The 22,846-nt window shown below is 48.4% G+C and overlaps 1 protein-coding gene across 2 annotated transcripts; it reads right to left on the reverse strand.

Moving 5' to 3' along the window:
* Positions 1 to 552: 552 nt before the first annotated feature.
* LOC124685150 (golgin candidate 3-like) lies at positions 553 to 6,403 on the reverse strand. 2 transcript variants are annotated; one of them, XM_047219476.1, is made up of 15 exons: positions 6,066 to 6,403; positions 5,456 to 5,554; positions 5,164 to 5,253; positions 4,929 to 5,075; positions 4,608 to 4,740; positions 4,443 to 4,507; positions 4,079 to 4,240; positions 3,816 to 3,920; positions 3,352 to 3,459; positions 2,836 to 3,132; positions 2,672 to 2,737; positions 2,233 to 2,435; positions 1,620 to 1,674; positions 1,340 to 1,528; positions 553 to 1,147 (listed from the first exon to the last, which is right to left on the reverse strand). In XM_047219476.1, exons 1-15 carry the CDS (start codon positions 6,246 to 6,248, stop codon positions 854 to 856), a joined length of 2,196 nt encoding a protein of 731 aa, XP_047075432.1. In that variant the 5' UTR covers positions 6,249 to 6,403; the 3' UTR covers positions 553 to 853. The 2 variants fall into 2 exon arrangements, with proteins under 2 accessions (XP_047075432.1, XP_047075439.1); XM_047219483.1 differs by lacking the exon at positions 6,066 to 6,403 and having other exon boundaries at positions 5,439 to 5,554.
* Between the last annotated feature and the right edge of the window lie 16,443 nt (positions 6,404 to 22,846).

The following is a 22,846-nucleotide window of genomic DNA, read 5'->3' on the forward strand; positions in this document are numbered from 1 at the left end:
GTGAAAATGGAGAAACGGGGGAGAAAAATCATGCGCCGTTGCCGGGGATCGAACCCGGAGGTTGCACAGCGCCAACAATAGATAGGGCCTCGCTGCCTCCAAGAGACCACCGTAGGTCGCAGCAGCAGTCACACTCTGTAAACCGCACAGCACAGGGAGCTAACTCGCAGAGCACAGGAAGCCAGCCATTACATGAAGTCAGATTGCCAGGCCGGGAAATGGGTGAAAATGGAGAAACGGGGGAGAAATATCATGCGCCGTTGCCGGGGATCGAACCTGGGTCACCACTATTCTACAACGACTTGTGTGTTCAACTGACAGAAGGAAAAGATACATTGAGTACTTGCTTAACTGTACAGACTATATTCCTCATTCGACGGATTCTTGCACTTGCCTTCCACCCTCGTATTCGTATAACCCAGGAAGTAGCAGCATCAATCTACAGGATTTCTTGTTAAACGGGAGAGGAAATAATGGATAGGTTCGACATTTACAACATTTCCTCCGCTTTACTTGCAATGTGCACGCTGAGAAATGTACAGGAACTTTCGCTTGGGACAAAAAATCTCATCTTTATAGGGTACAGCTGGTCCAGCAGACAGCGTCCGGATTCCATGTATAGGAATATACATTGTATAGTGAATTGTCTCTGTCTTCAGATGACAGGGTCGATTTACATTTCTTTACATGCCGCCGGCCGGGAAGGCTGGGGGGAGAGATCAAAACAAGGGTAACTATGAATGGACTATCTCATTACCAAATTGTCAACAAATGAAATGAATAGCTTAAGGCCAGAGCAAAGGTGAAGGCTTGCAAGGAACTAAGGCCTCCGGCACTGTACACTTGGTTGACATCATCTTAAAGGTGGTCTTGAGAAAGGCTGCTGCGTAGATATAGATGTATAAGTGGGGGGCGCGAGTGGAACTGTACCGAATTCAGACTCTGGACGACCAAACTGATGCAACTTTGTGGAAGGGCCAGGCGCCAGATTTGCAGGGTGTTGTGATGGTTGGAAAGTTGATGCATTGCTAGTACTGGCGGGTTGGTTCTCTTCCTCTGAAAGCCTTGCGGCGGCTTCCGAAGCTTTTTGTTTCTCCCTTTCTTCTGTTTCCTTGAGCAGGAAGTCCACCCACAGATCCGCAAAGGACTGTAAACAATGAGAAAAATGTCGGTATTCAAGAAACAGAAAATAGCACAAGTTTATAAGTTCGTCAACATTTAATGTCACTTGTTTTATGCTTTTATGTAGTCAATATAGTATGTCGAAGCAGCAGAGATACTATTAATGTGTTAACAAATGCACCATGTCCAGAACAATAACAAAAATGGACGAAAAAACCTCCTGGTTATCTTGAGATGCATGAGTAGATTTGCCCGCTGAATTTCCGCCAACAATGCCTCCAACTAGGCGTCCAGGAAGACCCAAAACACCACGGACAACACCCTTGCCAGCATTGCTTTGTGCAGAACCAATTCTTTGCTTGTCTTCCTCCGAGAAGCCAAGCATGCGAACCATAAGATCCAGTACCTGGACAGAGCCAATATTTGAATATTAATTTATGAAAATTTTGTAGTTGGTATATTCATGGCATAATAAAGAATCTGAACGAGCCAATCACCTCTTTGCTGTGATTCCGTTGGAAGTATGTGACTAGTAGTTTAATCACAATACGTCTGCAAGCAAAATTCAACTTATCATGTAGCCACTACCGCTAGGTAACATGAAAATAAAAGCACAAACAGGGATATACAGCCATAGCCACTACCGCTAGGTAACATGAAAATAAAAGCACAAACAGGGATATACAGCCAGTTGGTACATCCTGGGAGAAAGAAAACTTTGCCATAAATATAATGAACTAGTTTACAGATAGTGATTTGATTTTGCAGAAGCCACAGTATAACCACAAAGCTAGCAGACAGGTGCAGATTTTGGAGAAACAGGGAGAGGAGATGAAAACAGAAAAATATTAATCTATTTGTCGCTACACATTTTGTGTTTATTTTTCTAGTGTATTGAGCACTAAAGTTTATGGGTGGGATTTAATATTTACATCACTGGTTCTCCAGAACTCATGGCATTTTAAAGGTATTGACAGTACGCCTATCACTTTTGCGCTAAAATTGTCTTCCCTGCGTCTACCCCTCTTTTACAAGTGCCTAAAACAAATACCAGTTTTATGTGCATGTATTTATTCATTAAAAACCAGTAAAAGGGGTAACGGACAGCACCTGTCAACAGAGTTGTCTGAATCCAGTGACATCCTATTGACTGTTGTCATGCTTTGTTCTAGTGCACGCCTTAATCTTGAATTGTCATCCTCGAGCTTCTGCATGGAGCGCTTCCCATCCGCTAACATCCTCTCAGCTTGAGAAAGTTCAGCAACTGTCTGATCCTTTTCTCTTCTTGAAACTTCAATTGCTTGATTTGCCACCTGGAAAAACTAAAAGCTTTAGCTATTTCATCCCGAAATGGCATCATAAATTCTTACACTACTAAGAAATCAAAGTACATACACTCAAAAGCATATTTTCTTTGCTGCAAAGGGAAACCATCAATCAATACATCAATTGAGTGAAAAATGAGTTGAATGATACAGATAATGGCAATACAATGTTGAAAAATTCTTGCTAAAGCATTTACAGTGGAGGATGTGTTTGCAGTTCGTACCATCAAAGACTGTGATAATTTAGCCAATTCTTCTTTAGCCATAGCTAAATCACCCCCAATTCGATCCTGAATATATATGTAAGGGCGGACCAAAATCAGGCTGAAAAATTCCAATACAAAATATTAAGCTTCAAAGCAAGAATAGTACTGAAAATTCCAATCACCTTTGCTTCACTCTCAGCATAGTACTGTCCAAGGGCAGTCTGCAGATTAACCAGTTCCACATCTTTTGATTCAAGTGCATTCATACAGTTTGCAAGCTTGTACTTAAGATCTTCTATTTGTTCATTTGACCTCAGGTGTTCATCATTTATGATTTTCTTACTCTCCTCCTGCTTTGCCATCTCAATCTTTAACGCCCTCTCTAACTGCACTATGTGACCCCTTTGCTGCTCACAGATTACCCGCAACTCTTCAATGACTTTGCTATCTTCGTCCATCTTTTCTTGGTCTTCAAGGTCCTATGAGGAATAACTAGTTAGTCATTAAGGTTGGTAGTAAACATCCATCCCATCATTCTATTTCTTTTTACGCAAACGGTCGCTTTTTGCATAAGCTATCGAAAAAAACTTACTAGTGTTCATATAAAGTTATGTGGAACAGCCTATGCATCCTCCCTCACATATTATAAGGTGGCTGAGTACAGGTATGCAAACTAAGAAATGATATTAGATTGTTACCTTATCTAACAAATGCTGTTTCAGCCGAGACAAATTTTGCAATGCTCTGTCACGCTCATGAGAAGTGTCCTGTAAAGCTTTCTTCAACGAATCCATCTCTTCCTTAACCTTCATACTCGAACTACAAGCACATTAGTATTTTATTCTCTTGACCAAACCATGTGTTGCTGGTCTTGGCTAAGAGGTCATCCATAGTAGAATGTACAGCCTATTAATTTTGACAGTGTAAGATGCCTCTTACTAGCTAAAATTATAGAAAAAAAATACTTTAACAAAGTACACACCTGAGAGTACATACTAAGGTTACTTCAAAGTTCTGAACCTATCAAAGTGAACAACAAACAATGGTGCAACTCGACCACAGAATGCTTAGCAGTCTGTCTCATGTATCTTCCAGAGACATAAGCTACTACATTCCTAATTACATTTGTAAGATGTGTAATTTACAACTGGCCTTATTTTACCTTTTGCACATCAGGAAAGTTGTTAAAATCAGAGGCAGTATCATCAACTTTCTGTGAGATACTTTTCATGCTCGTGGGATCTATCTCAAGCCTGCCCTTCATTATCTACAGAAGAAAAAAACTGTCTACTGTCAAATTTCTAAGCCATATGATCATTCCGGTTACAGTGATGGCATAAAATTATTAATGAACACACAGTAAATATTGTTGGTAAGCATTACTTGAACATTTACATAGCACTACATTAATAATTTAATATAGACCTTTAAATCTGAGTTCTCCTTCTGCAGAGCCATCAGCATATTTCGAAGGCTCTGAAGAGATCCATCTGATGCACGCTCATTGTCCCTTGTACTCAGCTCATCTTGCAGGCATCTCAACTCTGCTTTCTTCTCACTTAGTTCCTGATGTAACTCGTCTGCTATCTGTGGAAGTAAAAAAAAAAGTTTACTTTTCCTTATGAAACCAGATAAAATAACCATGGAGTCCTAACTATCATCTAATTGCACTGCAGTAATTCCAATGATATTAAACTATTAAAGCTAATTAGACAACATATACAGACCACTGGCCTGGATAATGAAGGTATCCACTTATCATGTATTTATATTAACAAAACGGACATACCCTCTCCATATTGACCTTCAGATCATTTAGCTGCTGCTGGAGTAATTCATTCCTTTTGTTTTCCTCTGAGAAGAGAAAATAAATATTTAAACAAAAAATAAGCTCAATATAAGATGGGATTTAACTTCTTCAAGATGGAACAGTTTAGACTTCACACTGAAGTACCTTCTAACCTCCTTTTTGTTTCATCTTCTTTATTTGAATACTGACTGAGTTTCTGTTTCAATTGCTTTATTTCAGTTTCAAAGCTGGCCTGTTTAGAAGCGAAGTATGATTGTTCTTCCTCGAATACATCTCCCTGTAACATCAATTCAATAAAGAGTAATAGCTGTTCTGGTGCAGTGATGTTTCTTTTAACAGATGACTATAGGAAAATCACAATCTTGTCAATAACTTCCAAAGTGGGTGAAAGTGTGAAGTGTGAATGAAACACAAGCTATGAATTTGTAAATTAAGCATACGGTGATGACATGCTTATAACTATACCTTATGATGCCCAGTCAACGAGTGCAGACCGTTCTGCTGGATGCCCTGTGAAGCACCACCACCATACCCATTCTGCTTTAAGACATTCAATGAATTTTCTGGAACTGTATTTCTTTGCGTTCTGCTAGGAGATCTTTGCAGAGTACCCTATGAAAATGAAGTTAGTGATGTACCATACTGCGAGCTAAGTGATCAATTATAACTAATGGATGTGGATATAAAACTACTCAATTACATTAGAATTTCCTGAGACTGCCTTAGAGTTAGAGCTCTCCATACTTCTTTTTAGTGAACAATTTTCTTCACGAAGTTTTCCCAGTTGTTCCTGCCATAACATATGCATTCAGAAGTCACGAGCTTACCACTACAAGGAATAACTATTTTACTGGCGTTAGGCCACTAAAGAAGCTCGATACATGAGTTTAGCATTGCAAGACAATGCATCCAGGAACAGTGATCTGACTCTGGCAAACAAAATATGCAATAGGGAGGGGAGAGAGAAAAAGAGACCTTCCAATCATGCATACCTCCTTTTCCTTCAACATGGCAGCATAATTGAAGGATAGTGCCTTGATTTCAGCCTCAGAAGCTTGAAGCTTTTCAATATCTTCCTTGAGTTTAGAAATCTAGAATGAAGAATGCACTTGCATCAGGGCAGGGGGGGGGGGGAGTGCACTGATAGAGTGATACATGGAAATAGAACGAGAATGTGGGTTTTAAGAAAATGTCCACATCATGCAATGATACACTTAGAAAGAATAACGTCTCGCCCAACCATGCACTCAAATTTTAGCATTGCAAAATCTAAAAAGAGGCCAATCAACACTGAAAAGATATGATCACAACAAACTACTGAACATATAGATACCTGTTCTCGAACCGCACAACAAGATACTAAACATACAGATACTTGAATTACCTTCTATTCAAATACATAACAAGGGTTAGCTCATCAGCACCGAATTACATTCCAATATCATGTAGCCGTGGGCTGAGCTATTTATATCTAACAAGCCTACACAGTCAAACTCAAGGGAAGAGCATCAGGTCGCGCGAAGAACCTGAGGCATCGGAACCTCTACACGTAGCATTTTGAGATGAGACGAAACGTGGGTGGGCAGAGCAACGGTCCGTTACCTCGTCTGGCTCGGCAGAGTCGGGGCGGGAGTACCGTCTCCGCCGACCAGAGGACGGCGGCGTAGGGGCGTGCTCCCCTTCACGAGATGGCGCCGGCGCGGGGACCTCGTCTGCCGTGGCGTCGTCGACCTCGCCGGCGAGCCGAGAGAGGCTCTCCCGGTAGGTCGCGATAGAGCTCCGCATCTCTGCCGGCGCCACCTCTCGACGGCCGACGGGATCCGATGGGAGAGTGGAGGATTAGGGCTCGGCGGAGGCGTGACGGGTTCAGGCGAGGTGGTGGAGATCTGGGAGGTGGGAGGTGGGAGGAGTGAGTAATAGAAAGGGGGCCAAAGGTTAGAGACGAAGACAAGGTTATTTTTTGAGAAAACTGCATGGTCGGTCCTAATTCTTTTCATGTGCCTTCACTTTGATCCCTATTCTTTAAAATTGAACACCTAGGTCCTAATTTTTTCATAACTGATTCACACGAGGTCCTAAATTGGTTTGACCTACGTTGACTACAGCCACGTCGACAATGGTCCCAGCCAGATATGTATATTTGCGAAATGGACCCTCGATTGTATTCCTTCCGAACCACATGTCCGGACGGGAGCCTGCTGTACTGCCGGAGCTTGCTATGTGCCACCCCTAGCTCGTCGCGGCGTGGCCCTCCTCCCAAGCTCGCGCAGCCACGCACGTACGCCTCTGGCCGCAACCGCCGCTCGCGTACGCCCGCACCCGCTCTGGCCGCCGCCATGCACGCACGCCTCTGGCCGCAACCGCAGCTCGCGTATGCCCGCACCCACCATGGCCACCGCCACGCGCGCACGCCTTGGCCGTAGCTGCTGGTCGCGCGCCCGCACCCACCATGGCCATCGCCACTCGCATATGCCCCTGGCCGATACCACGCGCGTACCCCCACGGCTGCAGCCGCCGGTCGCACGCACCCGCACCCGCCGCGGTCGCCGCCATGCGCGCACGCCCACGGCTGCAGCCGCCGGTCGCGCGCGCCCGCACCCACCATGGGCACCTCCACTCGCGCATGGCCATGGCCGCAGCCGTTGGTTTCGCGCGCGGCCGCCATGGCCGCGCATGCAGCTGGCCGACGCCACGCGCGCACACCCTGGCCGCAGCCGCTGGTCGCGCGCCCGTACCCGCCATGGCCACCGCCACTCACGCATGCCCCTGGCCGACGCCACGCGCGCACGCCTCTGTCCAACGCCGCCGGTCGCGCACGCCTCTGTCCGATGCCGCCGGTCGCGCGCACCCGCACCCACTCCATTTTCCTCGCTTTCTTAACATAGTTTTCGGTGTTATTTCCATGTTTTCACAAAAAAAAAACAGATTTTTTCCATCAAAAATTATTTTTCTTTACCAGGTGGCATGCCACGGCGTCCAAACAATATAGGCTTGCATGTTCCTACTTAATCATTTATTAGTACAAACTAGTTGGATGCCCATGTCTTGCTACGGTTAGGCCCGGGCATTCGGTTTTAACGAAAATTCAGTTCGGTTTTTCGATCTTTTTAGTATTTCGGGTAATAAGTAATGATAATCGAAATTATATCGGTTTTCTAGTTCACCGATAGTTCGGTTAAATAATACGGTCCGGTGTTCGGTTTTAACCGAAATGACTAAACTTATAGCTTGATAGGAAATAACAACGCTGATATGGCTATGTGTGGCAGTAAGCTATACCAGGACGCTGATCGGGACATGTGAGTTACGACCATGCACACGCTACTACTCTTAGAAACAACCATTGTCGTTGCCTATTCGACGGTATCCCGGAGGAGGGATCCTCACGAGGGAGAGAAGAAGTAGAGGCCATAGGGCGGAGAGTCCTCAGGACGGTGGTACGCAATTTACCCAGCTTCGGAACACCTGCTCGAGGACAGGGCCTACTGCTGCTTGTCTGGAATTATCTAGGCGCTTTCACGTTGTTACAATGAGTTGTGGTTGTGCCTCTAGGGCTCCCAGGATCCGGCTTATAAAGGCGCCAGATCTAGGGTATCTACGGAGAATCCTAGCCGGAATACAAGTTGCCTAACTACGGAACATTATATTGCCGTGCACATCAAGGATCCGCCTTCCATCTATATCGTACTGGATCCGGATACTTTATGGGCCTTCACGGATCCGGCCTTCTTCGTAGGTCGGTTGGGATCCGGCTCCTTGCTCCTGGGCTGGACTTCATCCTTCATGATCTACGGCAACTGGGCCGCCCGATGGGCCACATGCCACATCACCATCTGTGGACCACCCGGGCTTGCCGGATCCATGCCATGTTGTTGATATACCCATAAAGTATACCCACAACAGTAGCCCCCGAAGTTCTCCGAGATTCATCATTCTTCCGACTTCACTTAACTAGGATTCGAAGAGAATCTTAAAGAGCTTCCAAACTTTTCTCATTTCCGACTTCATTCAACCGGAAATCTTTTGTCCTTCTGTAACGGCAATGTAATGGATTTCTTGCCCACCTTGCGCACAACTTTCTCTTTTCCCGCGCTAAATTTTCGGAGATGCGAATCTTCAGCCGGAATTTTCGGAGGTGCACAGGTAAGTTACCACTACGTCGTTTTACCGCTTTTAACCTAGGACACGTTGCAATCATCCAACGGTGCGACCGTTCCGTTCCCACCGTCGGATCCGAATCACGAATCTACGCGCGGGGTCTATAAATACCCCCACGCGCGGTAACTTTTCCATTCGTTTCACCGCAAGCCTCACTTCATCTTCTTCCTCCCGCAGCGCCGCCCATCAGATCTCATCTCCGGCGAGCTCCTTCTCGGGAAGCTTCTCCCGCCGCCGCTCCAGTGTCGCCCTTGACCCGAGCTGCGCACGGTTGAACGGGGAATCGCCTCCGCCGCCGATCCGTGGTCATCCGGAGCACAGCGCACCAAGTCGGACGACCTCATCTTCGCCGGCGCGACGGGGAACCGCCACGCCATTGACGGTACGTTCGCCGGACCCGTAGAAGAAGAAGTAGTGTAGATTAGTTTAGTTTCTGGCTACTCAAACAGTTTCATCATATGCATGCAGCCGGAAATATGTCCACTAATTCACCTAGATATACTGATAGTTCTCCGAATAGTCCGGACTCAAGCTCAAAAGAACCAAGTTTTCCGGAACCATTAGCTTTCCTACCACCGTATGTTTCCGACACGCGCTTAGCTCAACCTTTCTCCGCATCTTCCAGCAACGCACTAGGCCGGATCCCTACCCTCAGAGAGATCCAAGAGGAAATCGAGAGCCAAGCAAGGATGGCAGCTAAAGTGCAAGAGGTGGAGCAGAAAAAAGGATCCAAGGCCCGGAACTGAGAAGGTGAAAAAGGGCAGTGGTGGCCATGCGAGGTCAAGGAATCGGATCTCAGAGAGCTCCAGGAGGAGGGCATGATCTCTCCGCACTGGAGTTTCATGAAGGACTGCGTCACCCCCAAGCCGGATCCGGACGAGCGCATCCTCACGAAGGCCTGGGTAGAGCGCGGTCTGTCGCTCCCCTGCTCGGAATTCTTCCCTCACCACCTACGGCCTCTAGCCACACAACATCTGTCCCAACTCCTACCTCCTCCTTTCCAACTTCGTGACCCTTTGCGAAGGGCACCTCGGAATTCGCCCAGACATCTGTCTGTGGCATTTCTTTTTCCGGGTTAAGAAAGAAACAAAGGATAAGATGATGGTCAACTGCGGAAGCATGACTTTCATGCTCCGCCCCGGAAGGATGTATCCGCCTCGTTCCTCCCACGAATCCGTCCGGTACTGGAACGCCGGATGGTTCTACGTGAAGAACATCGAAGTTCCGAACGTTCACCAAGGGGCTCCCCAAATTCGTCAACGAGCCTCCGGAGGAACTAGACAGCTGGAGTCTTATCCCCGCGCTTGCACAATATCCGGAGCTGAACAAAGCAGCGCGGAGGATCTCCAGGTTAGTCCACGATGGGCTAACCGGAACGGACTTGACTCTCAGCTGATTCTCTCGCCGGATCCATCCCCTGAAGTACAACACGAGAAAAATCTGCGAGTACACCGGGGCAATGGTAAGGAAATCGGTAATCGTTAACTGCTCGGTCGGCTTGGGAGTAGCGATTAATCGGTATTCGGACGATTAACTGATTTAATCGGTCGGCTATTAATCGGTGTAACCTACACAAATTAGCACGTAAAAACATTTTATATAAGAAAAATAATAGTATATGAGTCTCTATATGTCTGGCCCTACTTCTCTAGAGCCTAAAATCCCAGAAAAAACATGTATGCTTCTCCTCCGTGACCTAATCTTCAAGGTCACGAGCGAATCAGGATCCACTAGTCGAAGCCTCTTTTCTTCCTTCCACTTCTTATCCTCTCACCTCTGAAGTTTATCTTCTCCCACCATCTACCTAGGGTACGACCCCTCTTACACCTCAACCACATAACCTATCGAAGGCGCTCTTGAGCTCCTGCATGAGCTACTCAAGGTAGTCGAGCTCCTGTATCTGGGAAACTGAGAGTAACTGGTCTGGGAGGGCAATGAACTAGTTGGCGACAGCGGAATTCGAGCTGTTGGAGGCTGCAATCAAGCGGGAGCTTTGCAAAACCTACTTTATTAGGGAGGGGTAGCGCCTATACTAGCTATATGCATTGAAAAGTTTATAACTTTTTTGACCAGCTGTAGTAGTTAATCGGGAACATACCTAGTAATCGGACTTTCGGTACAATTAATCGGGCTAAAGGATTAACACAAGAGATTAATGGTAATCGACACGGTCAGACCCCTAGTAACGATTCATCGGCCTAGTAATCGCTGAATCGGCCTAGTTTTTGAACAGTGCACCGGGGTGGACGATCTACTCCGAGTCACCCGCGACAACTTGCCAGCAGATTCTCTGAAGAGGAGGATCAAGACCCTTGTGAAGATTACCCGGGGCCAGCCGGTCCCGGAGATTGTGATGGATATCAAGACAAACAACCAATGACCTCCGGTACGTGTTTGCATCTCAACATTTTAACTTCTTTAAATTGGAAGTGATTCTAACTTCTTTGTTTTTACCTCTCCAGCTCGATACTTTGGGGGAGGAGGATTTCAAGCCTATACTCCGAGAACCCTTGAGCCATGAAAATTGGCGGAGGAGGATCTGGAGGACGACGACGAACAGGAGGAGCAAGCTCCCAAAAAAGCTGCTCCCCGACCCGCCAAGCGTCCCCGCGCCAAGGTATCCGGCTCCAAAGCCGGTGCCAGCGGCGAGGCCTCCGCCAAGAAGGCCAAGACTGTGAAACCACCTCCGCTCGACTCAAGGAAGGCGAGCGTGAGCGTCTCAAACTGCTTGCAAATGCAGGGAAAGGATCGTGCCCCTTTATTCTCGGAGCCACGTAAGTATCCGAGATCATCTCTCAGTTTCCGTGTAAATCTGTCACTTATATTTTTTCCTTTGCTTGTCGCAGGAATCAAAAAGCCCCTGCTTCTCGGGTTAACACCCAGAAGCAGATTACAAAGTAATTGAAGGCATCACCAACAGTTCCTCCGATCACACCAACACCCCCCAGCACCTCCCACCCCGTTCCTCAATCGCATCCGCATGAGGCCCACCGCTCCCCTACTCTAGCTGCCCAAATTCCACCGGAAATCATTCACGTGAGCAGCGAGAGGGGAGGCGGAAGCTCATCTGCTGCGAAACGAGCAGCTCCGGAAGGTTCCCAGGACAAGGCCCCGGAAGAAAAGGAAGTTAACTCCCGAGATTTGGATGAAGCTCCGGCTAATGATGCCGTAACCTTCTCGAAGAACTTTGGAGATCCGACCAACCTGTGGTCCACTCCAAAGGCCTACTCTCACTAGTTCTTCCATAAATTAACGGAGGCGGAGAAATGGCTCCTGGAGCAGGATCTCCTAAACTCTATGATGGACCACGCCTAGGGGAAGGCGGATGTTGAATCTTCGGAGATTCAACTCCACAAGAAGGAAATGTGTGACTTCTTCGACCAGCTCCTCGTCAAGCGTAAGGTAATCCAATATTCCCAGTAGCCCCCAAGTATCTAGGCGGAAACTAGCGATAGTTAGCGCTTTGATACTTAAAGTAACATGAACTGGAAAAAAAATAAAGTTACATGGTAAACCCCCAAGCGTCATGGCGGAAACTTTTCCGGCAATGATGCTTCGAAAGAACATACACACAGAAAATGAATGCCTCCGGAAACTAATCCAAACTCTGACTATTTCAGGAGCAGCAGGCGCTGCATTATGAACTCAACAAGAATATTTCCCTGCAGCGCTGCGTCACTTTAAGCCATGCGGAGGATATCCAGGCCGGCAAAGAAAAAATTGCGGAGCTGGAGAAACAATTGGCAGAAGCCCAAGGTAAATTTCCGACCTAGTCTATTGTTAATCCAACTTCCGACTTTTGAACTTATCTTGATTTATCTTCGATCAGGTGCGTCTTCCTCCCTTGCCACCACCTCCTCGGAGCTCGAGAGCCTACGCTCGCCTACCAAGATCTGGAAACCAAACTGGCGGAGGCGGACAAAAAGCGGGAGCGGGCGGAGAAGCAGCTGTTGGAGAAGAAATCTGAGCTTCTTCAAAAAGAGGCGGACTTTGTTCTGAAGCCTCAAGCTGATACTACATGAGCTTCAGAATGAAGTCCATGGGCTCCGGAAATACATGAACACCGCGGAGAAAGGCTGGGACCTCCTCAACGCCGATGTTATGGGTAAGAATCCGAAAACCACAGAATCGAAAGAATCTGCCAATCTTGACTGATATTTGACTCCGACATTTTTGTGCAGAGCCCCTTGGGTTTGATGAAGAACGCCGCAACCAGATACCCCGTGACGATCTTATCCGGCTTGCTGGAGACGATGTCAAGGATCTGATCTCCGCGTACCGGAAGATCTGCCACAACCGGAAAGTCAAGGACAGCCGAACCTGCGACATCAATGATCTGATCAAGAGGATGGACGTGCTGCCGGAGCTTTTTGTGGACCTTCAGGCTTCTTCTGCCAAAGGAGCTGCCCAGATGTCGTTGGCTATGTGCTTGGCGTGGTCTCCGAGTCTGGATTTAGATCTTGCCACCACCGGGGTTCCTCCGAACACCGATGTGAATGCTTTGCTAGATGCATGCAGTGGCTATGATACCCGGATCTCCCGCCGCGTTCCCCACGACGCATTCTACGACAAGGTTGTGCTGCCAGCTGATGAGATCCTCGAGGCGGAATACGCCAAGGAGCGAGAAGCAGAGGCGTGACCTGTCGGATCCGGCGAGGAGGACCAAGCCACATGTACCAGCTCGAAGGACAAATCTAAAGACGACGCCACTTCTCCGACAGAGGGAGCCGATGATGATGAAGATGAGGACGCTGTTTCGTCTCCGGCTAAAGAAGCGGAAGTCGAAGCAGCACAAACTAAAGATGGAGCATGTTCTTCTCCGGCTAAGGAGAAGTAGAAAACTTTTATCCTGCGGAAAAAACAATGCATCATTTTGGCCCCGTCGAGGGTTTGTAATATATAACTTAAATTCTTAAGTAGCTAGAAACGAAACAGTTTGCATGGGCGGAAAAACTTATCCTGCTATCCGTTATATATATTTGCATGTTTCATTCGTTGGAAAAGCAAGTGCTAGTTTCTAAGTTTTCCAGCTTGCTCACTTGACCTTCCACGAGCCGGAAGACCTTTAGCCGAAAACGCTCGCCTGCGGCGACGAAGCCCAATGGTGATCCGTCAATAACCGCGGAAACAAGCCCCCAGCCAAGGTGCCAGAAGTCGCTACCAGGAATCCATGATTTTGCGACAAAAAACTCATCCACCAGAAAACTTAAGCTTACGTCCTAAAGGACGATTTTGAAAATCACAACTTTCATACACGCCTAGGCGGAAACATCCATCTCTGCGGTTTTAGTCGGAAAACATACACGGTCCAAAAATGAAAAACAAAAGGAGGCAAAAGACTAAGAGTGAACCATATGCTTTATTTCATTGATCATGTAACATAAATATTACAGGGTATGTAATGTGAAAATTGCTAGGTGTGGAAAGGACGTAGCTGTGCTATATTCCAGGGACGATCTGTTTCATCGTAAATGTCATCTGGATCCTCCCGTTTACGTTTCCGGTACCAATTGGCAGGTCTATCCTTTAGCTCCCGGAAATCAACGAGGTAGGAAGATCCGTTGTGAAGCACCTTGCTGATGACAAAAGATCCTTCCCATGGAGATTGCAGCTTATGGTCTTTCACCTGGCGAAGGCGGAGGACCAAGTCCCCTGTCATGAACGAGCGGTTCCGAACTTGACGACTATGGTAGCGTCGGAGCTTCTGCTGGTAAATGGCGGAACGTTGGTCAGGTAAATTCCGAGCTTCTTCGATCAGGTCCACAGATAGCTGTCGAGCATCGTCAGCAGTTTCTTCATTGTAGGCGGAAACTCGAGGTGAATCATGGATGATGTCGGAGGGGAGCACAGCTTCGGGTCCGTATACCAGGAAGAAAGGAGTAAATCCGGTTGATCTGTTAGGGGTAGTTCGTAAACTCCACAGAATAGAGTCTAACTCCTCAACCCAAGCTCTGGCTGCACGTCGCAGTTGCTCCTCAAGGCAAGGTTTAACTCCGGCTAGTATAAGACCATTGGCTCGTTCGACCTGACCATTATATTGTGGATGAGCCACAGATGCAAGGTCGAGTCGGATTCCTACGTCATTGCAGTAATCCTTCAATTCTCCTTGTGCAAAGTCCGTGCCATTATCTGTGATTATGTTGTGCGGGATGCCGAATCTCGTCACGAGGCTGCAAACAAATTTTAGTGCCGTAGCACCATCAGCTTTTCTCACTGGCTTTGCCTCGATCCACTTACTGAATTTATCAATAGCGACCAAAAGGTACTCAAAACTGCCTGGAGATGATTTCTTTAATTTTCCGACCATATCGAGCCCCCAGACCGTGAACGACCAGGTAATGGGGATGGTCTTCAGCTCCTGAGCCAGAGCATTTGGTTGAGTAGCGTAGTACTGACAACCTCGGCAAGTTTTTACTAGTTTATCAACATCTTCTTTAGCTGTTAACCAGTAAAATTCTAGCCGGAAAGCTTTTGCAACGAGGGATCTGGGAGCGGCGTGATGCCCGCAATCCCCTGCATGGATCTCTCTGAGGATTTCAATGCCATCTTGATTTGAGACACATTTGAGAAACACCCCATTTGCACTTCTTTTGTAGAGCGGTTCATCAACGATTGTGTATGATCTTGCTCGTCTGATGATCTGTCGCGCGCGGACCTCTTCCTCCGATAGCTTTCGATCAATGAGGTAGTCCAGGAACGGTTGTGTCCAAGCCGGAATGATAGTCATCACTTCCTTAGCCAGAGATACTGCCATGTCTGGCCGGGTTCGCGCCCTTCACTGAGGGTATCCTTAGGTGCTCCAGGAAAATTCCAGGCGGAATTGGTTTTCGGCCGGATCCGAGCTTGGATATCATATCTGTCGCTGTGTTATCGTCTCTCCTGACGTACTTGACTTCGTATCCGAGGAAGCACTTGGCGATCTCGTCAACTTCGTCTATGTATGCCGCCATAACGGAGTTTCTGACATTCTAGGTTCCGGCTACTTGTTGTGCCACCAGGTCGGAATCTCCGCAGCATATGATGTGCTTGATACCAATTTCCTTAGCGATGCGCAGACTATGTAGTAGAGCCTCGTATTCCGCCATATTGTTAGTAGCTTCGAAGTGAATCTGCAAGACGTACTGCAGTTCTTCTCCGGTTGGTGACTTCAGGGTGACTCCAGCCCCCGAGCCCTGATGTTGCTTGGATCCGTCAAAATGCATGACCCAGGCTTCTGGTTCCGGCACAGGTGTTCCTTCTGGCGCTTCAGTCCAATCCGCGATAAAATCCGCCAAAACTTGAGACTTGATCGTGGTTCTGGCTTCGTAGTTGATGTCAAAGGCAGAAAGTTCAATGCCCCACTTCGCTACACGCCCTGTTGCGTCGGAGATGTTAATGATGGTTGACAATGGAGCCTTGCTCACGACTGTCATTAGATGCTCCTGGAAGTAGTGCCTCAACTCCCGGCTACCTAGGAACACGCCATAAGCTAGCTTCTGAAAGTGAGGGTATCTTTGTTTGGATTCCGTTAGGACTTCGCTAATGTAGTAGACTGGCCGCTGGACTCCATATTCGTAGCCTTCTTCCTTTCGCACCACCACAATTACTAGGCTGACGACCTTGTTGGAGGCTGACAAGTAGAGGAACAAAGGCTCTGACTCAGCTGGTGCCGCCAAAATAGGTGGGGAGGAGAGTATATCTTTCAACCCCTAAAGTGTTGCGTCTGTTGCGTCATCCCAGACAAATTTGTCTGTTTTCTTCAGCAGTTTATATAAAGGTAGTGCCTTCTCGCTAAGACGGCTAACAAATCTACTAATTGCAGCTACGCAACTAGTTAATCGTTGCACATCTTTGAGACAAGCTGGCCTTTTGATTCTCAGGATAGCCTTGATTTTATCCGGGTTAACCTCAATGCCTCTATAAGAAACAATGAAGCCAAGGAGTTTTCCTGCTAGTACGCCAAAGACGCACTTCAGCGGATTCAACATCATCTTGTATCGTCGAAGATTTTCAAAGGTTTCCGTGAGGTCGCTGATCAAGTCGGATCCTTTCCGGGTCATGACCGTGATGTCGTCGACGTAGGCATGCATGTTCCGGCCAATTTGGTCCTTTAGGCAGCGCTGCATCGTACGTTGGTATGTGGCACCTGCATTTTTTAAATCAAAAGGCATGGTAACATAGCAGTAAGTGTCAAAGGGTGTGATGAACGAGGTTGCCTTTTGGTCGGACTTCTTCATCCAGATCTGGTGATACCCGGAATATGCGTCAAGAAAACACAGAAGTTCCGCCTCTGCCGTCGAATCAATGACTTGGTCAATGCGCGACAAAGGGAATGGGTCCTTCGGACAATGCTTGTTCAAGCCGGAGTAATCGATGCACATTCTTAGTATTTCAGATTTCTTTTTGGGTACAAGGACGGGGTTTGCGACCCAATCAGTATGTATAACTTCTACTACAAAAACTGCCTCTAGTAACTTTGCTAATTCCATCCCTATGGTGCGGCGCTTCTTATCTCTAAAGCGTCGCATAGCTTGCCTCACCGGTTTTGCACCCGGATTTATGTTGAGGTAGTGCTCGGCGAGTTCGCTTGGTACTCCGGACATGTCAGAAGGTTGCCATGCGAAGATATCCATGTTAGCTCGGAGGAACTCGACGAGCGCGCTTTCCTATTTGGGTTCGAGGCCAGCTCCGACAAACACTTGTTTGGTGTTGTCGCCTTCTATGAGGTCCAGCTTCTTGGTGTCTATGGCGGCCTTGAACGAAGTCTTCTGTTCGGAGATCTGCTTCTTGGTGGTCTGCATCTCACTCGGATCCACCGCGGCCCTGTAGCCTTGCAGCTCCTCTCCAGAGATCACGGATTCTGCAAAGGCGGCTTCGCCCTCCTCGCAGTCCCTAGCTTTCTTGTAGTCTCCGGACACGGTGATCATACCGTTAAGATCTTGAGCTTATTGTAGATGTAGCATGCCCTTGCATGGAACTTGTGGTAGGTGGGTCTGCCGAAGATTACATGGTAGGAGCTCTTGAAGGGCACCACTTCGAACGTGATCATCTCTTCGCGGAAATTATTAACGTCGCCGAAGGCCACATGAAGTTTGATGCTGCCCAGGGAGTTTGCCTTTTTACCCGGAACTACACCATGGAATTTAGTGGTGTTGTGCTTGGGTTGTTCCTTGGTAAGGTTGATCCTCTCCAGGGTCTCCAGGTACATGATGTTCAAGCTGGCTCCGCCGTCCATAAGGCACTTGGAGAAGTCATACCCGTCAATGCGGGGACTTACAACCAGGGTGTAGCATTCTTTGGGGATGACGGCCGGATGATCCGACCTGTCAAAAGTGCAGGCTTTTTCCGACCACTTGACGTACTGCGGCACAGCCGGAACTGTGGCGTTCAAGAGCCGGAGAGCCGATTTCTTGGCCCGGACCGTTGGGGTTCCGAGGAAGGTGTGGTAAGCACCGACACTCTTTCTTCCGAAGGGGTTGGATTTGTTAGCTGCGGAACCCTCTTTGGGATCCGGCGAAGCATCATCCTCGTCCATCGCCTCGGAGCTGTCCTCATCCTTGTCCCTGTTCTTGCCCTTGCCTCCTTTGCCGCGTGATCGGTGCTTTCGGGCTCGCTTGTATCATGCTTTCGGGTCAGTCTTGAGATCATTGACCCACTTGCAGTTGCAGTTTGTGTGTGAGGATTTGCCAGTAGCCGGATCTATGTGGGCTAAGCATGGCATGTCCCTGTATTCCTCGTAAGTTTGGGGAGCGCGGGTTCCGGCAATGGTGACCTCGTCAGCGCGTTGCTGGCCCCTGCCGGCTTCGCCTCTGCGACCGCGGCCTCTTCCGCCTCCTTGACCTCCGCGTTGGAATGTCATGGCAACCATGTCGGATCCGCCGCTTTTCTGGTCGTCGGGGGGATTTTTTCGCTTATTCTTGATGTTGTTGCCACCGTTGTCACGGTTCTTCTTTTGTTGATGTAGGGGTATGGCTGTGGCTGCGAGATCTCCATCTGCGTCGTCATCGGCGGCAGTGTGATTGCTGGCGATGTTGATCATGTCATCCAAACTCAGCTTATTCTCATTGACCAAGCAAGTAAGCTTGTGCCGGAGCAGTCCTCCCCTCTGCAATCCACCTATGAAGGCGTGCATAGCTGTGAGGTTATCTATGTTCTCGCACTCGTTTCTGATTGCTAACCATCGGGTGAGGAAATTCCTTGATGTTTCACCCTTCTTTTGGATACATGCCTGCAGATCGCTTGTCGTAGCGGGTCTCTTGTAGGTGCCTCTGAAGTGCTTTTCGAAGGCGTTCTTTAGGTCGAACCAGCAAAACATGGAGTTGCTCTCGAGGTCGCTGAGCCAGATACGAGCTGGACCCACAAGGTACAACTAGAGCATGCGGCAGACTATGTTAGGGGTTCCTCCGGCGAAGGTCACTGCATTGTAGTAATCCTCGATCCAGGTATCCGGCCTTTCACTGCCATCATAATGCTTCAGATTTCCGGGTAGCTTGAGGTTCAGGCTCTTTGGCTTTGGTTCCTCTCGAATCATCCTGCCAAAGCACTTTGGGCCAATGTAGTCAGATCTGTATTCATTGAGACGTTCCCGCGCGTCACGCGAGCCATTGCGAGGGGACTTCAAGAGGGAGCGGGATCTCCGACCTCCGCCTCCACCTCCACCTCCGCCTCCACCTCCACCTCCACCACTGGGTGGTGGGGAAGGGGATCTGCGAGGGGGTCGATGCGATCTTTTGCTTCCGCCTTCAGATTCTCCGTGTCCCTCGCGCTGCTGACTCCGGCTTCGGTGGCTGCCTTCACCCCGGTGACGGTCGCCTCCGTCGTTCCGGCTTCTGCAAGGCTCCGGCTCACGCTATTCGTTCTGGCTCCGGCGAGGCTCCGGCGTACGCTCCGTGTTCCTGTTCCTCTGAGGTGCCACATTGTCGCGGATGTTGATTCCACCAGGCCCATGGGGCCTAGTGTTTCCGGCTGGACTACAGCGGCGAGGTGGTGGAGGACGCAGGTACCTCTGGGGCGGAGGTGACGGGTTCCGGTATTTGTTCCGACCAGTGTACATCGGATCCTTTCCCTTCTTTGGATCTGACGGAGGTGTCTTCGAGGGGTACGGGGATCAGATTTGGATGTTCTCTGGCTCTCCTCCTGCGCTCCATGGACCCGGTGCGCGATTCGTCGTCACGATGCTTGTCTCCGGAGGCGTCCTTCTGCGCGGTGGACATGCATAACTCTGGGTTAGATCCCAACTTGCGCGAAGTGTCTGCCTTGCTCTGCTGCTTCATTGCTGAAGCAACGAGTGTGCGGAGGTGGTTGATGTCGATTTCCTCATCTTTCTTGGTCAAAATCTCCACAGCCTTCTGCATGTTTTCCTTTGGGGTTGTGAGCGGCTGCTGATCAGTGGGAGTTGCAAAGGTGGTCTTTTGGGGGGGGGGGGGCAATGGCGTCCCATCGGATCTTGTCTGCATCCTTGTGAGCATCTTTCATCATGGATTCCCAGTGTTCTCGGAGTTTTTTGGCCTTATGCAAGGAGTCTACAGCTTCGCGCTCTCTTTTAAGGAAACCATCCATCACTTCTTTAGCCTCTTTCCTTTCTTCCAGCATCGCCATTGCGGTGTTGGAAATTTTTCTGGCAGTGGCCAGCATCTCCTTCCTTGCTGCTTCTAGAGCTTCCGGATCTGCGACTTCGTCCGGAGTTATAGGCTTGTTGAGGACTTCTGTGTGCGCTATGGCGCCTATACCTGCTTGCTCCACGAGCTCCTCCGGGGTTAAGTATTCCTCGTGCTCCGAAGTACGCACTCCTGCAAGATCCGGCAACGCACAATGCCGTACCCGCGAAGGCGGAGTCCCTGAGTGGGATGGTCCTGGGTCGGAGGGATTGGTTTCATCCTCCGCTTCCTGCTCCAGTCCAACTATGGTCGCGAGGACCTCCTTGGGTTGGGCGGATTCTGCCTCAGATTGTTCATCGTCTCCGAATTCCTTTAGCGCGCGATTGTACTCTTCTGTGTCCATAGAGGAAGCGTCGTCGGATGTTGGGCTCAGGTTGCCCACGATTGATTCTTCTTTGTCTCTGGCATCCTCTTGCTGACCCAGAGCGTTACTATCTCCGACAGCCTCCTGCTGATCCGGAGCGTTACTGTCTCTGGGTGCCTCAACCTGCATGGGACCAGCTCCGTCCTGAGGAGGGGCGGTTCCTGCGGTATGGGCGAGGAAGTGCACGAAGTGGCACCTTTGCTTCTCTAATACCTGGGAGATCCAGGCGGATCTGCATTGGTCTTCCACCGTTATTTCCGGCTCAGGGGCGGATTGGGTGTGTTTTGAATTTTCCAGATCTAAGGCGGAATCTTCCTTAGGAAGTTCCTGCATCTCAGATCGGATCTTCGTGACTGCGTCCTGCTCAGCGGCGGTCGCGTCAGCGCCACTTACCAGAGCGTTCCCGTCGGAATTGACGGTTTCGCCGATGAAGATGTGTATCCCGCCGATCGGGATGATGAAGAGCTTAACGGGATTTGTCCTTGCCGGAATCCAGCACTCATCCTGGGGGACGATCGGAAGGTTCCCGGCGTACATGACGCGCCCCACGGCGATAGTGTCGCCGATGCCTCCGAAGGTAGAACCATCCCGGTTCCGGCCTCTAGACGTCGCTGGCCCCATGGTGGGCGCCAACTGTCGTTGCCTATTCGACGGTACCCCGGAGGAGGGATCCTCACGAGGAGGATAAGAAGTAGGGGCCATAGGGCGGAGAGTCCTCGGGACGGTGGTACGCAATTTACCCATCTTCGGAACACCTGCTCGAGGACAGGGCCTACTGCTGCTTGTCTGGAATTATCTGGGCGCTTTCGCGTTGGTACAATAAGTTGTGGTTGTGCCTCTAGGGCTCTCAGGATCCGGCTTATAAAGGCGTCCGGATCTAGGGTTTCTACGGAGAATCCTAGCCGGAATACAAGTTGCCTAACTCCGGAACATTATATTGTCGTGCACGTCAAGGATCCGCCTTACATCTATATCGTACTGGATCCGGATACTTTATGGATCTTCACAGATCCGGCCTTCTTCATAGGTCGGTTGGGATACGGCTCCTTGCTCCTGGGTTGGACTTCATTCTTTATGATCTACGGCAACTGGGCCGCTCGATGGGCCACATGTCACATCACCGTCTGTGGGTCACCCGGGTTTGGTGGATCCAAACCATGTTGTTGATATACCCATAAAGTATACCCACAACAACCATGTACTCATACATCCATGTGCCAATTAATTAAGTAAATGCCCAGCTTAAACCAGCGTGAAAGCATACAAAATACATGGATATATGCGTGTAAACTAGATGGATCATGGATGAGTACATACATGGAGGCTGGACGTGCAGTACGTGCGTGCTAGCTAGGGGCTGGCCTGGTGGGCTTTTGCATGCATGCTTGCAATCGCATAAGCTAGCAAGCACTTACAACACCGAACGCCTCGTACGCGAAAGGTTCTGCTCTCTGGTAGTCTGGTGTATATACCTTTTGTTTTCTGCTGTGTATATATTTTGGTTTTCTATGTATTTTGGTTAACCGACGACCACAACTGAATTTATCTATTAAAATTCGGTTTATCACATTTACTCAATGGAATTAGTCTCGGTTAATTTAGTTTTGGTGTATTCGGTTTCGGTTCCGATTAGTTCGGTTTTGGTGTTCGGTTTCAGTTTTTTATGCCCACCCCTAGCTACGGTCTAGTAAAAGTTGCCATTATCACCCAACATCTCCTTGCTCCTGATGACTATCATCTCAGACTTTTAAAAAGGAATCTTCACACATTTAAAATAATGCATGTGAAAATTGCATACTCGTGCTTATGTAGTTTCTGCTACTTGCGACCTCAATTTATATGGGATGCCCTTGTTCTTATATAGATTTCCACATCCTTTTATAGGAGATAATTTTTCTAATAGAAATGCAAGACATGGAAAAATCAATGTATAAAATGAATTTCACCAATACATGTACATGTTGAGTGACCAGAAAAAATAATAAATTTTCAGGGGACACTAAAGATCAAACTCGTTGCTGCTAATACCAATGGATATGCCCACTCTAACATCATCCTGCACAGATAGGTAAAAAATGCTTCAAGTTAGCGTTGTAACTAAGGATTGTGAACCTTATCATGCAGTGATCATCTAGTGTCTTCAAGAAAGTTATTAAACATTGGATTCTTACCACTATCACTATTGACACATTTGCTGAAATGTCACCAAGTTTCGTGACCGAAAA

Source organism: Lolium rigidum, chromosome 1 (assembly GCF_022539505.1).
Source record: "Lolium rigidum isolate FL_2022 chromosome 1, APGP_CSIRO_Lrig_0.1, whole genome shotgun sequence".
Taxonomy (NCBI): domain Eukaryota; kingdom Viridiplantae; phylum Streptophyta; class Magnoliopsida; order Poales; family Poaceae; genus Lolium; species Lolium rigidum.